At 45.8% G+C, this 19,233-nt stretch overlaps 2 protein-coding genes and 1 long non-coding RNA gene across 14 annotated transcripts in view; 1 reads left to right on the top strand and 2 right to left on the bottom strand.

The window, feature by feature from the left end:
• The window catches only part of TTC23 (tetratricopeptide repeat domain 23), a 116,239-nt gene that overhangs the window by 74,767 nt on the left and 22,239 nt on the right, over positions 1 to 19,233 (top strand). For all 9 annotated transcript variants that reach the window (XM_064569963.1, XM_064569965.1, XM_064569959.1 and 6 more), the window contains 2 exons: positions 3,156 to 3,283; positions 7,634 to 7,783. In XM_064569963.1, the coding sequence (XP_064426033.1) occupies positions 3,156 to 3,283; positions 7,634 to 7,783 (278 nt within the window). The remainder of the gene's footprint in view (positions 1 to 3,155; positions 3,284 to 7,633; positions 7,784 to 19,233) is intronic.
• LOC135361534 (uncharacterized) lies at positions 726 to 17,905 on the bottom strand. 4 transcript variants are annotated; one of them, XR_010404886.1, is made up of 6 exons: positions 17,766 to 17,905; positions 16,869 to 17,331; positions 7,272 to 7,361; positions 4,242 to 4,450; positions 3,057 to 3,269; positions 726 to 862 (listed from the first exon to the last, which is right to left on the bottom strand). It is a non-coding gene; the product is annotated as an uncharacterized LOC135361534 (long non-coding RNA). The 4 variants fall into 4 exon arrangements; XR_010404885.1 differs by lacking the exon at positions 4,242 to 4,450; XR_010404888.1 differs by lacking the exon at positions 4,242 to 4,450 and having other exon boundaries at positions 17,034 to 17,331.
• Positions 18,014 to 19,233, bottom strand: part of SYNM (synemin) — a 35,107-nt gene continuing 33,887 nt past the window's right edge. Inside the window, exon 7 of the transcript XR_010404884.1 lies at positions 18,014 to 18,147. The gene's annotated coding sequence lies outside the window, so the exon portion shown is untranslated. The remainder of the gene's footprint in view (positions 18,148 to 19,233) is intronic.

The following is a 19,233-nucleotide window of genomic DNA, read 5'->3' as shown; positions in this document are numbered from 1 at the left end:
AAGATCTCTAGTCTTAAAGAAGGGCTCAGTTGCATTCTTTGGTTAATTCCCAATTAGACAGAAAATTAAAATAGCAAGAGTACTCCACTCCTGAATATCCTTGTTAATTTTTAGACCTGGAATGTTCATCTCTGTAATGCTTTTAAAATCAACAAAATAAATGCCACATCATCCCCACGTTTGCTGTCATGAGATTATCAAAGTAGCCAAAATTGATACTTAGTTTGCGCATTAAATCTGTAATGCTTTCTCCCGTGAGTCCGCTACAAGTAAAGACATTTTCTACTTGGCAGAATTTTCTCCTACCACGAGAAAATTCTGAGTAAATAGCCTAGAAGTCCACCTGCTGGTCTAGCAGTGAACAGACCCCCATTGAAAGAAAGGAGCAGGGGACTCCCATTCAATCAACTTCTGTCTCGCTACAAACTCGGGGGGCAGTGGGCACTGAGACCTCTCCAGAAGACTTCACCTCACAGCAGAATTCCTGCTTCTTTCCGGCAACGGCCTAGGTTCCAAGCAAAGTAAATCTTGCAGAGAAATGAAACTTACTTGTTCTCAGACCTAACTTTTCTCTTGATTGACTAGACTCGATAGACACACTGTTCAGGTGTCTCCTTTCTAAAACAGGTCACATGGAGTATACTTGAATCATTTCTTGAGACCCAGCATGCTCAGGGTGAATTTCAGATGCTCTCAAAACTCTCGAGGTGTGCCTGAGGTCTTCTGTGCCTTTTGACCACTCTTCTTTTCATAGTGCTTCCGTCCTGTTAGTGTCTCAATGTCCACCTCTGCTTCCTGTGTCCCTCCTGGTCAGCCTTGCATGGGCGAGAGAGGTCCATAACCACGATCCTCAAAGCGGTCCCTGAATTCAAATGATAACCATTTATTGAGCACAGACTAGGTGTTAGGCATGTCCTCAGTTGTTTATATGCATGAACCCATTTACTCCTGACAACAACCCTATAAAGAAGGTGCTAGTGTTATGTTCCCCCTTTTCAGATGAGGGCTTTGAGGTCGGATGAGGGCTTTGAGATCTAGTCCTTACACAGCTATAACTAGGCAGCAGAGCCAGAGCCCGAACCTGGGCAATCTCCCGAGTGCAGCCTCAGGAACAACCACCCTCTCTGCATAGGCTGACCCAATTTCTGTTCCTCTGTGACTTCTGGAATGCTGTTTTCATACGGGCCTCTTTGGAAGCACCTGGCACTCACATCACAGTATGAGAAAAATGAATTCAAGGGGTGATTCTTTGGAAAAGGTATTAAAATAGAGAAAATACTCGCTGGTCTAATCAAGAAAATAGCAAGGATGCACAAATACAAAATTGGAGGTGATAAAGGGGAAATAAGCCAATGCAGAGGAAATGAAAGAAGCAGAAGATTATGTTTTATCTTTTTGCTCATATGTATTTGCGCTACATGATACACGTGAGATTTCCAAGAGGAAATGTCCAGTTGGCCACTGTATGCAGCCACGCTCATTCATTTATGTGTTACCATTCATTTATGGAAGCTTTTGTGCCTCAACAGCAGAGTTGAATAGCTGAGACAGAGCCCATGTGCCCTCCAAAGCCTAAAATATTTACCATCTGGTCCTTCGCAGAAGAACTTTGCTGACCCCTATGCTGGAGCCCTGTGATTTCTCCAGTTTCAGACTCCTTCCTAGTTAATTTCTCGGTTCAGAATTTCCAAACCAAGTAGTTGTTGTAGATTCAGACTTCACATGTGTGCCTGCCCCATATATGGTGTCCCCGTTTTAGATGCTATTTTTCTAGCCATGGATGGCCTCTGGTGGGACAACCATGGGGCCTCACCTCAGACCAATACAATTGCTTTTATCTCCATTGTAGGGATTCCTGACAGTTTTCTTCTGCTGCATAACCAATGATGATTGCTTAAACCTGTTTATTAACTTGGTTCTGTAGGTCAGAAGTCTAGCCCTGTAAGGCTGGCTTAAATCGAGCTCAGGCTGAAATCAAGCTGTCAGCCTAAAAGCAAACCATCGGCCAGCTACATTCTCTTCTGGAGCATGGAGTCCTTTTCCCAATTCGTTCCTATTATTAGCAGAATTCACTTCCTTTCGGTTGTAGGACTGAAATCCCCATTTGTTTGCTGGCTATTGGCCAGGGACCTCTCTCGGCATCTACGGGCCACTCTTGGGTCCTTACACCATGGTTCCTTCCATCTCACCAATGGAGAACCTCCTTGTCAAATCCCTCTTATGCTTTGAATCTCTCTGGCTGCCTTTTTTGCTACCGACTGGAGAAAACTCGGCTTTTAAAGGGCTCAGGTGAATTGGTTAAGCCCAAGGGATAATCTCACTTTCTTAAATTCAACCATGTCATATCACAAAACCTCATCACAGGAGTAATATCTCATCATATCGGCAAATTGCACCCATCATCACAGGGGAGGGATTAGACAAAGGTGAGGGGCATATGGTGCCATCCTAGAACGCTGCCTACCACACTGGCTTGTTGTTCTATTCCATCTTCTTACCACACCCAGTCCTCAGGCCTCATCTCTAGTCCCCATCCTTATAGCATATACCTGTTTTCTAATACCCTCATGGACCATGCTCCGGCTTCTAGTTCCTTCTTCATTTTCTATACCTGAGGTTTTCCTTTTCTTGCTTTCAAGGTTGGCATACCTTCAAAAATATGTCCATTATATTATGACCAGCATGTTTATGTGTTTGGAATGGTCGGGTTTCTTCCTTCAGTGGCATGTCAGCCATATTTTCCCAAATTTTAATGTTGTAAAACTAGGTCCTAAGATAACAGAGTCCATTAAAGTAAGTGGATCCTTGAAGCTATACCCTCAGTGGGCAGCAACCAGAGTTATAGGAAGAATTAATGGTTAATCAACCTGAAAACGTTACCAGTGTGTTCAGGTCTGGGGAATATTTTCCCCGTTTGCATTAGCTTTGCTTACCGTATTGCTGGGAGAGCTAAAATGTATGAAAACCAAGGAAAGGAAATTGTCGTATCCCTCTGAGACCTAAATCTTTTCTGAAAAACAGGCACATTAACTAGGTCCTCTTGTCTAAATACTCACTATTTTCAAATAGTTCACCACCGCTAAAAGCATATTTATCCTGTTTCCATTTCAACTCTGCAAGCGATCTTCAAATGTTGTTTTGATGCTTTTCTTCAGATGTGGCCGAGAAGTATTTTCAAGAGAGCATGGCTAATCTTAAGGATGCTGAAGGGACGGGAAAAGCCAAATTTCTTTCAATTCAAGATGATTATTGCCATTTTCTACAAGTCACTGGACAAAAAGAGGTAAGTGAGTTTGGCCCAGAGTTGACTGTTTACATGAGTTAATATCCAAAGTGCTACTCCTTCACCCTGCAAGCATCCATTAAGCCTCAGGCATGTACCAGGCTCCCACAGGGATAGGGATAAATAAACCCAGGTGGCCTCTCTTAGGCAGCTCCCAGATACTCAGTCTTGGGAAATGAAAACTATTTATAAGAATGTAGATGACATGGCCCCCCACTGCCCACAGGGATTCTAAAGGGCTAGAAACCTTGAAAACCCAGTGGGCAAACCCTGCTTCTCACAGCCTGTGGTTCTGGCTAGGATAGAGGGTGGCAGTTAACGGGCCTGATTCCTCTCTCCTTATTTTGGGTTATGGAAGGAATTTACGTATCTAATGAGAGCTACACAGCACAGAAATTACAGCTTAAGGTCCACGGAACCAGACACGCATGCTTTTCTTATGGTTTGTAAAAATGGAACAAGACCCAGAGTTTACATTCACTGGCAATTAAACCCTTGGGAACTTATTCCATGCAAAGCCTAACAGTTACCAGAAAGCCACTTGCTGTGGCTTAATTTATATAGATTTTTTTTTTTCAACTTTAACCTATCAAGGCAAATCCTTGAGATGAAAAGCTTGTATTTCCTCTGCTGTTCTGTAGACCTCCCCTACAGCTTTGCCCTAGCCCTTAACCCCTCACCATTCTCTCAATTGTTATGAGCTTAAGGAACGTGAGTTTTTAATCTAGATGCACCCATGTTCATCAGGCCAAAGTAGGACTGCAGGACCCATAACAAATGGAGTTTCCATATTTTTTTGGATCACCCAACTAAGTAGAGAGGGGCCTTCCAGGGGCCTCAGCTTCTAGAATATCTGGAGAAGTTCTATGGAGAGCGCTCAGGTCAGAAGTCTGGAGGGGGAGAAGAGGAGTCTGCCCACATCATGCCTTACACCTTCCAGCTCAGCAGTCACTTTTACCTCCAGAATGTACTGGTTATCATGTCCACCTCTGCTAGTCATCACCTCCTGCCCGGACCACTCGAACAGACTCTGGTCCCCCAGCTGCCTTTTCCACTCTTGCCTTTTCCTCATCCATTCTGAATAAGGAAGTGATGGTGATCTTTTCAAAATGCAGATCTGGTCAGTGAACCCCCATTTTCAAATTACTCCAATGGCTTCTCAGTGCCCTTAAAATAAATCAGAATCCTGTATGTCTCACAATACCTTCAACGCAATCTGGATTCTGCTGACATTTCCAGTCTTATTTTCCCCCCCTTCCCTCAATCTGTTCTGGCCACATTGGCCTTTTCTAATCCTCACTTTCAGGAAGTGTCAGCTTTCATTTCCTGCTCTTGGAAGGCTCTTCCTCACTGATCACCTGGCGAATGCAGATCCATCTTTGAGGACTCATCAGCTTGCCTAATTCCTTTCCCCAGTCTTCATTAGATTCTTCCCATTATTGTATAGAATCCTTTTTGACATAATAATAGGATAAGGGGTGCTTGGGTGGCACAGTGGCTTGAGCATCCAACTCTTGGTTCGGGTCAGGTCATGATCTTGGGGTCACGAGTTCGAGCCCCAGGTTGGGCTCCATGCTGGGCGCAGAGTCTGCTTGGGACTCTCTCTCCCTCTCCTTCTACCCCTCCCACACATGCACTCGCTCGCTCTCTCTCTCAGATAAATAATTTTAAAAAATATGATAAGCACGGTATAGGAATAACGTAACAATATAATAAGAATAGTAAGTTATGTGTGGATGTGTACCATCTCTCCCCTGACTGGACCGAATTCCGTGAGAGCAGGGACCCTCTTGCTCCCGGTGGGGAGCCATGAGCAGATGGGTGGGTGGATGCTTGGCTGTGGGTTGCCTGACTGCTCTGGCTACCACAGGGCATCCGCCCTCTCCCCCGTTTTTGTCTGGCTTCCTGCCCTGGTATCTGTCACTGATGCCACACTTCACCTCCCTTGCCTTAGTCACCCAAATCAGTGGTATTGAACTAGAGATATACCTTGCTCCCCTTTACCTCCCTCAGAGATTTTAGCAAACTGGCTCTTTTCGTTCTGTCCCCTGCCAGCCCTTTTGGTGCCCTGGTAAGAATAGAAAAAGCTGCCTCTTCCTCAGGTGGATGCCCCTCGTGCCAGAGCACATTGCTTGCAGAGCGGCACACAGGCTGGATTTCAGCTGTCCTCACTCTCCTGTCCTTGTGCATGACACAACCCACCCAACCAGACGTGGCAGCCTTGCACAGTGCTCACCCTGGCTGCAGCCCTCTCCCTGTGGGTTCTTGCAGGTGGCCAACAAGGCTGGGCCCGAGGACAGTCCCAGGCATGAGCACGGCTCTGTGCTCAGACCACCCCAGATGCGGTCATTGCCCCTACATGGGCTAGAGCCCTGTGCTAGCAGGAAGGTGATCTTTGGGAAGGACAATGACTTTTAAGGTAAAATGTAAGTGAAGGTCACTCTGCCACAGATTAAGACACTTGTGTGGGGCTTCTCTTCTAGTTTTCTGTTCAAGAACCTTCTCCAGCTTCTTATTTCCCATCCAAACTCCCGAGCCTGGCATGAAGGCCCTCCACCAACCACCAGCCCTGCCTGCAACTCCTGCCTCATCTCCCCCCTGCTCCCCTTCCTACTCTCTGTGCTGCAGTCAGATGAGCCCACTGGCTGGCCCTGCCCTTCTCCCACCTCACCCCTGGGCTCCCAGTTCCCACGCATCCTCTCCTTAGCCCACCCGGGTCCTATTTTTCCTTCATTCCTGTCCGTTACGTTGTTCTGCTTCTCACAGACTGACGCCATCTCTGTTTCCACCCATGTGACATCTCTTCCATTGCCATCTCCACCTGCCATTCAAATTCATGCACATCTCTCTCTAGTTTCCCCCACCAGGCTAGAAATGGCATTGAAAGCCTCATTTAGCAAAAAGAGTCGGCTCTTCTTTCCATCATCGGCTCCTCAAAACCTGACGACCAGTTTCCATGGAGAAGTTGCCAAGCCCAGCACCTGCACCTTGCCAAATCCTTGCTCACAGATGCTGGGGGTTGGGCTTCAGTGTCAGGCAGGTTCCCCATGCACCAAGGTGGGTCACACACTTCACAATTTACAGTTTCTCTGCTCCTAGGGTGTTTCATCTTTCCACAAAGAAATTGTTTCTGCCTTATCAATGCCTTCGCTGTTCCACACCCCACACCCCACCCCTAGCACTTAACTCATATTATTGCCCATAAACTGAGTAAAGCTTTGTCAGCTCCTTCTGCCCGTGGAGCGCTTATCAGGATGCCTTCAGGACTGTTTGGTGGGGGAAGCCCTTTAACGGGTTCCAGCCTTTTTTGGCTCTCAAATTCAGCATTTGTATTCCATTGCCATAATCATGCTTTCATGAAAGTACAAGGCCATGGAAGAATTTCAGAAGAAATGTGGGGGATGGACAGGCAGGACTTTCCCTCTGTACGTCTTGGGGTCTGACTGAAGAGATTAATGTCAGAAGATCCTGGTTTCTGACCAACTCATGTTTTTTACTCCACATTGGTGTAAATAAATCCAATAAACCACACAAAATGTCAAATATATTTAATTTTTTTTTGCCATGTTAGAATGTTTGCTTTTGGTTTCCTAAACTATTTCTTATGAGAAATAGAAACGCCTGGAATATATTCTGGATGTTTTGAAAGTACATAAATTGCCAGGAAACTCTAATTTTCACTTATGTAAGAACGTCACTGTGCGCAGAAGGAAAAAGAGCCTGCAACTGAAAAGGATTAAAATTATGGGCCAGATTCAGATCCTAGGTCAAACACTGGGGAACTGTCTGATCCTGAGTGAGTTTCCGATTGCTCTGTGCCTCAGTTTCCTCCTCTGGACAGTGAGGATTAACATTGTACTTATCTAAAGGAGACAGAATTAATGAGCTCAGGCAGGTACACTGTTCAGCGCAGTTCTTGGCACCTAAAGGATGCGATACATGTTAGCTTCTGTTCTTACTACTCAGCTAAAATGAATTCCTGTAATACCTGAGGTGGCTTCGTTCTCCAGGTGTCCTTCATGCATTCTGTCTCCATGGTTAACACCTCCCTGCCCCCGTATATGCTATTTCCCGTGTCCTGTTTAAAGAGAAAAGTAGGCTCAGTTCATGAGACACTACCCAAACCCAATCCCTGAAAAGTGAAAATACACATCAGTTACATCATTTTCTTTTTTGAGAGAGAGAGAGAGTGCGTGCGCGCATGTCGGGGAAGGGGCAGAGGGAGAGAACATCCAAGCCGAATCCAAGAGTGGGACGCTTAACCGACTGAGCCACCCAGCCTTAAGGGGCGTTGATCTTTACCAGCCTTTGAAGTTTCTAACCAAACTTTAACCTTTGTTCCTTTCACAGAGAGCATCCTCAATCCTGAGAGAGTCCCTGGAAGCCAAAGTGGCCATGTTTGGTGATCTCAGTCCCGAGGTGGCGGAGACCTACCGGCTGTTGGGTGGGGCCGACCTGGCTCAGGGGAACCACAGTGGGGCCCACAAGAAACTGAAGAAGGTAAAGCTGGAGCCAATACTAACGTGGAGAAAACTCTCCCCACAGGGCGCTTTCTCTCCCTCCACCATGCTGTTTTTAAATGAAACTTTATCAGTAAGTTACTAACTTTATAAGTAAGATGACGTCACTTTTGCACTCAAGCTAAGCCAACACTTTTTGGAAGAACAATATAGTCATCCTATTATACACATATGTTGTTAAATGAATTATCAATGATTTTTTACCATGCAGATATTTTCAAGTTTTTGCCTAGGGCAGTTTATCCATCTTTTATTTTATTGTACTCTTTTTTGTACAGTTTATGGAGGAATTCTTGAATTCTTGTGTGTGTTCTTCTGGTATTTATATGTTTGTTTCTTTAAAATCTGGGGTTTGTTTGTGTGGAAGGTGTGAGGTAAGGATCTAATGTTATCTTTTTTTCAAATGGCTACCTAGTTGCCCAGTACCGTTTCATTAAAGAGCCCATCTGTGCTCCAGTGATCTGAGAGAACACTTTCATCATGTACTACACTTCTATATATACTTGAGTGGATTTCTGGATTTCTGTTCTCTTCCATTTGTCTTTTTGTTTATTCAAATTCCAGTGCCTCATTGTCTTAATTATAGAGATTTCATAGCATGATTTAATAGCTGGTAGGACTCGACTCCCCTCATGGTTTTTTATCTCCCTAGGGTATCAGGTTTTCTAGACATTTTTGCATATTTATTTTTCCACATGAATTTTAGTATCAACTTGTCTAGCTCCATAAGAAGTTTGGTGGTATTTTTTGGAGGATCACGTTATTTATAAACTTCTGGAAGACTGACATCTTTATGATGTACAGTCATTCTACCCAAGAACAAGGGATGTCTTTGTATTTGTTCATGTCTACTTATGTATCATTCAGGCACATTTTAAAGTGTTTCCTAGATAAGTTCTGCACATTTCTTATTAGGCAGATTTCTAAGCATTTCCTCTTCCTTAATGCTGTTATAATGGAGTTTTATCTAGTCTTATACCTTTTGACTGTATATGTGTGTGTGTGTGCAAACTGTTGGTTTCTCTCTATTATTTTTTGTTTTGCTAGCTTAATTCTTTTCTTCTTTGAGTTAATTTTTTTTTAAAGATTTATTTATTTATTTGAGAGAGAGAGAGCATGAGAGGGGGAGAGTCAGAGGGAGAAGCAGACCCCCCGCTGAGCAGGGAGCCCGATGTGGGACTCGATCCCAGGACTCCAGGATCATGACCTGAGCTGAAGGCAGTCGCTTAACCAACTGAGCCACCCAGGCGCCCTCTTTGAGTTAATTTGAGCATTAGTTCTTTCAGGTTTTTCAGGTGTACTATTACATCATCTGCAAATAATTTTACTTTCTGTTTTCCAGTTCTTATGACTCTAATTGATTTCTCTTGTCTAATTGCACTGACTCTTACCTCTAGTACAATAATAAGTAAGGGTAGAGATAATAGGCATCCTTTTCTTGTTTTGATCCTAGTGGGAATGCCTGTAGTGATTCTTCATATAGTAGATGCTGGCTTTGGACTAAGGTTTATATATTTTATCATGATAAGGAAATATCCATCAATTTCTATTTTCATGAGTGTTTTTTATTAGAAATAAGTGCTGGATTTTATTAAAGAGTTTTTCAGCATCAATGGAAATAAATAATCATATGATTATTGTTAGATCACTTAATATGGTATATTTTATTATAATATTGAACCAACCTTGCATTCCTGAAATAAATCCCCTTAGTCATATTGAACTATTTTCTCAATACAATGTTGATTCTGTTTGCTAACATTTATTTTAGGATTTTTTGCACCAGTATTGGTAAGTGGTATTTGTTTAAGTAACAATGTTATATTTGCTTCATAAAAATAATTTGGAAGTTTACCTTTATTTTCTATCCCTGAAGGAATTTATGCAGCACTAAAACTATCTAGCCTTTGAAGGTTTGTACCCCCTGTGAAACTCTTTAGGTCTGGTGCTAATTTGAATGGTGGGAAATTTCTTGACAATCTTCTCTATTTCTCTATAAAAAATTGCTCCGTTGAAGCTTTCTATCTCTGATGAGGTCATTTTAGTAAACTGTATTTATCTATTTCACTATCATTTTTAGATTGATTTGCAAAGTAATCCCATGAATTTTTAAAATTTCCACTTTTTTCATAGTTATCTTCCCATTGTAATTTCTTCATTTTATATTTGGATTTCCTCACCTTTTTCATTGACTCAGTTAGTTAGTGGTTTGTCTATTTTGTCAATTTTTCAAACTCCATAGGTCAATAGCCTTCCTATTCTGTTTCACTAATTTCTGATTTTATCTTTATTATTTCTTTTCTCATGACTTATTTTGTTTTACTTTGTTGGAGTTTTTCCTTTTTGAATTGGGAATTGAATTCATTTGTTTTCATTTTTACTGAGACAGTATTTTAGGCTGTGACTTTTCCTTTTCTTACTGCTTTAGATGCATCTCATAAATTTTATCATGTTGTGTTTTCATTACATGAATTAGTTTTAAAATGGGGAAAACCTGGGAACCTCTAAGTAACATAACTGACCAAACCAAAAGAAATTAACTTTAGTTCTGAGTGGGCTGCCCTATGCGTTGAGCCTTCTTCTCTTTTTACGATTTTTCTGAATCTGTGGCAGAAGGCATCAGGTTTGGTAACATGGGTGGTGCCTAGTTTTTTTTTTTTATTCTTATGTTAATCCCCATACATTACATCATTAGTTTTAGATGAAGTGTTCCATGATTCATTGTTTGTGCATAACACCCAGTGCTCCATGCAGAATGTGCCCTCCTCAATACCCACCACCAGGCTAACCCATCCTCCCACCCCCCTCCCCTCTATAACCCTCAGTTTGTTTTTCAGAGTCCATCGTCTCTCATGGTTCGTCTACCCCTCCGATTTCCCCTGCTTCATTCTTCCCCTCCCGCTACCTTCTTCTTCTTCTTCTTCTTTTTTTTTTTCTTAACATATATTGCATTATTTGTTTCAGAGGTACAGATCTGAGATTCAACAGTCTTGCACAATTCACAGCGCTTACCAGAGCACACACCCTCCCCAGTGTCTATCACCCAGTCACCCCATCCCTCCCACCCCACCCCCCTTGGTGCCTAGTTTTTAACAAGATGATACATGTATCTATTATCACATAATCAACGGTAGTTATCGGTCACCTTCTGTGCATCAGTAGCTGTGCTCTGCAGACCTGGGGAAAAACAATGATCAAGACAAATATGCTTCTTGTCTCCATGAGACTTTCCAGCCTAACCCAGAAGATATGTTAAACTAATCATTTCAGATAATTTAAGCATTATACCTGTGCCAAAGATATGATTGAGGGAAGACGGAGGAGGGAAGCTAAGGTGGCAGTTGCCCTGGGTTTCTCCATCCTCCACTTCTGAGCTCATACTTATTGACTGATTGTTATATCCCTGGCACTGTGTTGAACGATTTACATATACTATTTAAGCCCTATAGCAACCCAAAGAGTCAGATACCTCTACTGTTTTTTACAAAGAGGAAAACTGAGGCTAAAAGTCTAAGTGTCTCAGCATTGATTGCAAGGTCAGGAGTTGTTGGAGTGGGGCTTTGGCACCAAGGAGTATGGGCTATGCGATCTATCCTGCACTTCACCCAGTTCACATCTCGGGCTTCTCAGCAAGATTTTGTTTGAACGAGGGCTTCCTATCCTTAAAAAACATTTGGAAACCGGTGACACAGTGGGGAGAATGCCAAGATCAGGATAAGAAGGAGTTTTTGGATTACCGCTGACAGAAAACAGTCAAACTAGCTCAGGTATAAAGGGGTATCTATTGTTTTGTGGTTTCCAGGGAAGGGCCAACAGGCAGATGCTTAGCAGAGCAGGATGCAGCTGAGCCTGAAGAGAATGTTCCAAGGCTATCTCTGCCCTGGACTCCTGCCTGCTTATCTCTCCACATCCTCCTCCTCCTCTGTCATGGCAATCACTCCCTTCAAGATGGAGATCATGGCTGCCAGCCCTCCAGAGTTTTACTTCCTACTCTTGTGCCATTTCTCAGTCATAGCTTGAAAGATCCTAGGGAAAGGGCTATAGATCTGGCTTGAATCAAGTGCTCACCCTGGATCAGTCAGCTGAGGCCAGGGGTGTGGTAGGATGTAAGAACATGGTGCCCTCAAGGGTGCCCTCAGCCCCCCGCTGTCCCCGGTGGGGGGGCGGGGCGGGCACCACGACCGCCCAGCGTGGAGATAGTGCAGTAAATACGGTCCCATAGTCAGAACACCTGGGACAGGGTCCCTAGAGCCCCTCCCTGGTTTTGAAGCCTTTGCAGTGAGCCCAGTAGGCATCCAGTAGCTTCCTCCCTGAGAATATTCCAGAACAGTGAGGGAGTTGCAGACTGTAAACCCCCAACTGTGGTATTGTGTGCTAAGTTCTCCCGGTCCACACTGGGCTCTATGGGAGGGAAGGGGCTTAGGGAAGGTGCCCATAGATAAGTAGTCCTGAAAAAGAGTGTAGCCTTTTAGCAGAGATAGGAATTCCCAGGTTGTAAAAGGGGCGGGAGAAGAGGTTCAGGGGTGAGAGAGTGAAGCCTCTTTAAGAAGCAAAAACTTCTTCTGTCGGGAAATCGTCCGGGAAAGACATGGGGGCAGGTCTCTGCAGCCATGTTTGTAGGTTAAGGGCCTGAGACTTGATCCTTTAAGCAGGGGTCCCAAACAATGGCCAGTTCACTGCCTGTGTTTATTTCATTACAGTTAAGGATATAAGCCAAGGTAAGAATGGTTTTCACAGATAGTCATAAAACCTGTCATCATTGACTGGAGTATAGGGAACATAAACCGAGCCCCCACTGAGTGAAATCTTACCTGCACCAAAAAAGAAACCCATTCTTCTCCTGAGTAAAACTAGATTACAAAAACACCTACTCGTAATTTCATTGATAAAACAAACTCGAGGAAGTTTGCTCTCCCTCTTGTTATGTATGTGCTATACAGTAAGCCTCAATGTTTGTCTCTATATTTAGAGACAGTATTTACCGTGTGGCCCTTTGCAGAAAAAGTTTTCTGAATGTTGCTCTAAGCAGCTGGGCGCCGTGAAGGGAATTTTAAGCAAGGCACCACAGGTCTATATTTGTACTTTGGATTAAAAAAAAAAAGAAACACAGTAAGGACAGTGTTGAGAATGGACTGGAATGGGCCAAGAATCAAGGCAAGAGGCTTGAGAAAGATGAGAAATCTCTGTGAAATGGTGGTAACAGCAACACCCAGACTTTCTTCCCCCCACATCATCCCAGGGGTAGAATGAGGGGAGGGAAGTGAGGCTGCTTTATAGAGAGTGACAGGATCCAGTGGGGCCCAGGGGGCCACAGAGCACCAGAAGGAGAGGACAGAGCTTTCCTGGCCGAGACACTGCCTGCCCTTGGGAGCCTCCACTGCGATTCCTCTTCCGAGGGTTCAGCCTAGCCACTCAACTCTGGGCCGGGGAGGGACCCCAGGAATGGGGGAAGCTGGCAAATGTTAGCAGATGCCCAAGAAACTTGAGCAGGGGCCACGTGAACCTTCATGAGGGCCCCGCTGTCCCCGGTGGGGTGGGGCGGGTACCACGATCCATCACAGGCTCAGAGCCAGGCTGGCTGCAGCCCAGGGTGGCTCGTACGTCATTCCTAATCCTCACAGCCCAGCAGGTCAGACCTTAGTAGCCCTGTCCTACTGGCAAGGGGCCTGAGGCGCCTGGAAACAAGTAAGTTGTATATGGGCAGGTTCCTCTTAAGTAAGGTTCACCAAGCATGGGATGTTAAAGCCCTGCATGAGGGTGACCTTCTGAATCTGACTCTGGGGCAGGAGTTCCTGGGCCCAAGGATCTGCATTTTAACTTCTGGAGGAAGGTTGAGATCACTGCTCTGGGCCCCATACCCACCCACGGGGCTTAAAATCAGCTCAGCCTCGAGAAACTGTCAAGTTTCATCACTCCCAAAGACTGCCATGGAAGTTAGTGACATTTTTTCCCTTTAGTTTGGCCTCATTAACCATCAGTCCCAAACACCATGGCTTTGACATTTTAAAGCTATCAGGCCATTTGCCAGAATGTGGGAAGAAAGGGTTGAAACTTGTATGTCCGTCAGTCATGCGTGCTGTCGTCCACGTGGTCCCCACTGCCACTCCTCCGCGTGTGCCCATCTGAGGACAGGGCTGGCCACACTGTGAACGCTGGGGCACGCACACAAGACCTAAAACACATCCTGCACATCTGTCTGCTGCTGAGCCCGACTTTCTCAGTCGCCATACTTAGCACCCGGCTCCGCGGAGCCAGCAGCAGCTTTCTAAAGTAAAGCTACAGGCAGAGTGTTTCTCTCCTTTTTATCATAACAACAGTTCTGTCCCCCAAGTTTTCGACTGTGGAACAGGAATCCAGTGAACACGGGCTTTTCCAGATGTGCCCTCCTGTGCTGAATGGCCTGGGCATGGTCCTGGGCGCACAAAAAAAACAGGAAGGCACGAGAAACAAAGCAGACCATGAGATTAAATTACTGAGAGGAAAACAATTATTATTGATCTGTTTTTCAAAGGCATCTGCCTCCAGGGCACAATGGGAGAAATCTGCTGGCTCCAGATGGAAATTTCCACAGCAAAAGTTCCGTATGCTTTTGCAACATAGAGACCTGGTTTGATTCTAGGATGGGCGTCACTGCCAACATTTTCATCCAGGGGAAAGCCTGCAAAAAAGGGTTCCTAAAGACTGTTTCCCAGAGCAGTAGCCTCTTGGGACTCATCCTGGACCCAGTGACAGGATGAAGTTGGGGTGGCCTCCCCCCTTCATCTGGCCTCCCTAGTGAGTACTGTCCTCATCAGGGTTATTCCACTGCCTGACTGCTTCACAGCTTCCAACATTAAACATTTCCATAAAAGAATAACATGATGTTCTGTGAGTGACCTCTCTCCAAGAAATTCAAAACCCACTATGATGAATCAGTTGAAGAAAGGCAGAGGAAAATGGTTTTTATTCATAGATTGTAGATGAGATTATAGATGTAGACCCTGGAAGGGTCTCATGTGATCATGGATCAAGACCCTAGACCAGCCGTTCCTCCAGCCGGCCAAGCACCCAGAGCCTTCTGGTTGACAGCTGTCTTTTATACATAATTCATGCACTGTCATTCTGTCAGTGGACCACTGAGTTTTACTTTCCCTTTAGCCTACGTGGTGTTTTCCTGGTTGCCCTGGATACCAGGAAATCCAGAGCAAGTTTGGAGTCCCCACACAGCCCCATGTTAGCCCACACTGTTTTCAGGTGTGGTCTTATTTATTGTCCTTGATCCTGATTTTCCTAATGGTCATTGACTAAACCCATTGCCGGGCTGCAGCAGGTCCCCTCCAGTCCTTTTTGGAAAGAGGAAGGTCATGCCATGAATTTCACATAAAAAAAATCCTGTTCTTGGGTTGAGAAGCACGCTTGAAGACGTTCCAGGTGATCCATCGGTTGATACAGGATAACCGTGGGAGCGGATGGTTAAGGGATCAAGGTCATCTAGCGTTGATCTTCTGTGGAAAAGGTGGAGCCTCCCTTGCCTGCTGTAGGCTAGGTGGGAATGAGAAGTCCAGCCCTGCTGGCCATAGGCGTCACCAGCTGCCAGGAAGAGGCCCCATGGGCACGTGGCCAGCAACGGAGGGAAAGGCAAAATCTCCTGCATAAATTCAGTGTGACCTTACACAAGTGGAAAGAGTGATGGTCAGGAATGGCTGGTGTGAGGGGCGCCCGGGTGGCCCAGTCGGTGAAGCGTCTGCCTTCGGCTCAGGTCATGATCCTGGAGTCCCAGGATCGAGCCCTGCATCGGGCTCCCTGCTCAGCAAGGAGCCTGCCTCTCCCTCTGCCTGCCGCTCCCCCGGCTTGTGCTCGCTCGCTCTCTCTCTGACAAATAAATAAATAAATAAAATCTTAAAAAAAAATAATTTAAAAAAGGAATGGCTGGTGTGACCACGCCGGCTCAGGAAGGACTCGGGCAAGACAGCTGAGCTCCATATCAGAAGGGAAACCGGCCACGAAAAGGCAGCCCAAAGGGCTTAGCTTGAAGAGGGTCCAAATCTCTTGCTCTGTCTGGCTCCGAAATGGGCAAGTCTGGCTTCTATACAGAAAGCTGGCTGCTTTGACCGACATGTGGGTACGCAGCCGGATTCCCCGCAATAGCAAGTCCCGCTGAGGCATTTGTCGTCTAAATGTTTGTGTTGCAGTTGTCCTGGAGAAAGATGATGGTAGCTTGCTCCAAGACAATGGCCAGGGGATGGAGCAAAGTCATGGGGGAGTCGAGGGATGTTGATAAGGATGTAGAAGCCACGGCACATGGCAGCTCGGAGGTGAGGAGTGAGGGAGACAAGGATGCCAAGCAGACTTCCTAGGCTGGCACTCAGACACTCAGGGAGAGCTTTGCAGATGGGGTCCGCTCTCAGCAGCTGCGTGAGTGGCAGTCCCTGGGCCCCCCTTTCTTCCTCATCTCCTATGTCCCTTGTCCTGGGGCCCCTGGTCCCACCTTATCTGTCCTTCTGTCAAGGGAGGCTGCCTACCCACCTGTGAAGCAGGTGGGGCTCAGAATTAGTGGGTTTCCAGGTAAGGGAGCTGCAGGGCTCTGTGTGTGCACATGAGAAAAAGAGAGAGAGAGAGAGGGAGAGACAGAGAAGGGGAATCAGAGTATGCTTCCTCAAACACTTTCCAGTCCTCCTGCCTGGGACCCCACCACCACCTTCCCCCCATCCTACAAGCCTCAACTCACATGTCACCTCACAAAGGCCTTCAGCCTGCCCCTGTCTGCTCTGCCACTGAGATGGACACAGGGGGGCATATTGCGGGGGCTCTGCAAACATCTCCACAGGAACGGGTGGGTATGGAGGAAGATGTGGGCCCAGTGAGGGCAAGGCTGGTTCCTGCGCAGGGCTCGGGTGTGCCCCTGTTTCTGCAGGAAAATGTGAGCTGATGAATTGTGTTTCAGTTTGTCCTTTCAATTCTCCCAAGGTCATCATTTGAGTAAATCACCTCTGCCTGCCTGGTAAAGATTCGTAAAGGAAAGCCTACTGGTGTTCTTCTAACCCTTGAAGACATTTCCCACTCCCACGTATTTTGGGTTCTGGTACCTTTTTTTCTTAAGGCCAGCCTTGAGGACTGACGTGAAAACCGAGGCACAGTTCATGAGTTTCTGGGTGATTCTCTGCCCTGGGCATACTGTTGCAGCAGATAACGTGTACAAAGGAGTAGTGATTTCAGATCTTGAGCATTAGAGGCTTTCTTTACAAATGTACCTTTCTCTGGCTTTGTTCTTCATTTCATATAAAGACAAAATACAAGTGATAGCATGACAGGCTTGGCATGGACCCTCACCGGGCGTGGCAAAGTCTGTCAGTTTTCCATTATTGAGCCACGCGGCCTTGCAGCTGGCTCTTCAGCTCTTCCATTAGTAAGGAGGATGTGTCCCCTCAGCACTTCCATTGTCTGACATTCCTTGATGGGAAGGATGCGGCAATTCTAGGACTTAAGGCTGGACGTTGATGGCGGAAGGGAGGGCTGAGGCACCCGCAGTCCAGCTCTGCAGAGGCGCTGCTATGAAAATAAATGAATGGCCTTGAGTCCTGACTGCAGAAGGTGAGGGATTCCTGCCCAAACCAGAAGATACGCTTCTTTGTGAGCTTGGGTATTTAGCTGTTGTGGTTTTCTAAAGCCAGAGTGACTGAGTCAGCTAACCTCCATGCCAGAGCTGCCCCCACCGAGCCACCCCTCCAACCACACTGGGAAGGCGTGAGCTCTGGGGCACAGAGGTAGACCAGAGCTAGGAAGACACCAACTGATGGCTCCTGTCTCAGCTGCTTTGTCTCCGGGGCCCCTTAGGAACCTAGCTCTCCAAACTCAGTCATGTCAAAAATAATTTTTTTAATTCCACATTAGATGCTTCAGGTTGTGTCTTAACGACCCCGGCAGCCATGAAGGACTGCTACGAGAAGGAGCACCTAGCCAACAGCACTCTTGCAACCACTGACCTTGCCTCGATTTGGGGGGCGGAAGTTTGTAATGCTCTACCCACGGCGAAGCTCCCCTACTGGAGGTTTTGGTAGCTGATGGATCCCTGGAGCCCCGTGGTCCAGCCATGTCTTCAGGCTCCATATATGAATTTCCTCAGATGACCTCCTTGTCCACTTGTGTCCTTATTCATTCATCTAGCAAATATGGCACACACTCAGCTGCCAGGGACCGGGCAGGGCCCTGGGGCACAAAGACAAGCAACACAAACGTGGTCCCTCTGGGGACAGCTTGCAGGCTAGTGTAGAAGCCAGCACCCCCTTTTGTCTTTCTGCAGTGGGACAAAAGCTTCTTGTTTGATGTTTAAGGAATAATAGAAACACAATTGACTTCTCCCAAGCCCTGCAGATAAAATCAAAGAGAAAAACAGCAATGTCACGGCTCCCCCAGATTCACCTGGATCCTGGAAACTTCAGGGTTTTTTGTTGACTTAAAGAAAAATGAGAAACACCCATGTAGGGACTGATTTCAGATCGGAGTGCGTTGGCCTTGGAAGAATCTGGAGGACACCAAACAGCTTTTATTTACGGTGTCGGATGTTCTATTGCCAGTGTTTGGGAGTTCTTTACTTAGTTCCGAGAGGTGTTTACAATGCCTGGCTCCCAGGAGGTTCAGTTAACAATTTATTGACTCTGTCTCTGTCGATGTCTATATTTTTAACAGAAGAATCGAAATACCTATTTCACACAAAAATGCTTAAACAGATTTAGCTAAGAGGAGCAGAACGTTGAGAAATTCAATTTACGTTTCTTAGATAAATACGCGGCTATGTAAACATTTTCTACTAAGGATCAGTGAGGGGTTATTTCACTCTTTTAAAAAGGTAGCTCTTGAAGACTAATTCCAGCTAATGGGTGAATGATTCTTTCTTGTTGTGGTGCCAGGTACAGCGTCCCTGGGCTCTGTCATCATAAAGGAGATTAGGCAGGGGCTGAGGACCTGTTTCCCTCTCTTAGCTGGCATCCCTTTACATCTCTTCTCACTTCAGCTAGAATTTGGGGCAAATCTTCTTAATGAGGATAAGTAGCCTTTGCAAAAATCTATTAATGCCAGGAAGAAAAGAGTCTTGACTACCGGGGTCTAGGGAGTAGGGATGGGGATGGAGGGGCTCACCTCTCTTGGGCTTGAGTATTGATCATGACCCTCTCTCCCACCTCCGCTCTCTCTACAAACATTTTCCCCGGGAAAAAGGATCAGCACACAAGGTCTGGAATGGAGGTAGTTAGTAAAACCAGTGAGAATTTGTATAAGCTCTGTCAATTGCCATGTCATTGTTCCCAGGAATCTGTGAATATTTAGCTACTAGTATGTCTTTCCCTAGGAAATGAGGGGCCAGAGAGAAACTTTGGTAACCAAAGGGGTAGGACGGAAATTCCTCCTGACTTTTGGATTTTGGAGGCCATCTGTTAAGGCAGGGTAAACTGAGAC

The sequence above is a fragment of the Mirounga angustirostris genome, unplaced genomic scaffold, assembly GCF_029215605.1.
Source record: "Mirounga angustirostris isolate CCGP_5_RB_7025 unplaced genomic scaffold, mMirAng1.0.hap1 SCAF_9, whole genome shotgun sequence".
Taxonomy (NCBI): Eukaryota; Metazoa; Chordata; class Mammalia; order Carnivora; family Phocidae; genus Mirounga; species Mirounga angustirostris.
The sequence above is the reverse complement of the archived record's forward strand: the minus strand, read 5'-3'. Positions and strand labels throughout refer to the sequence as shown.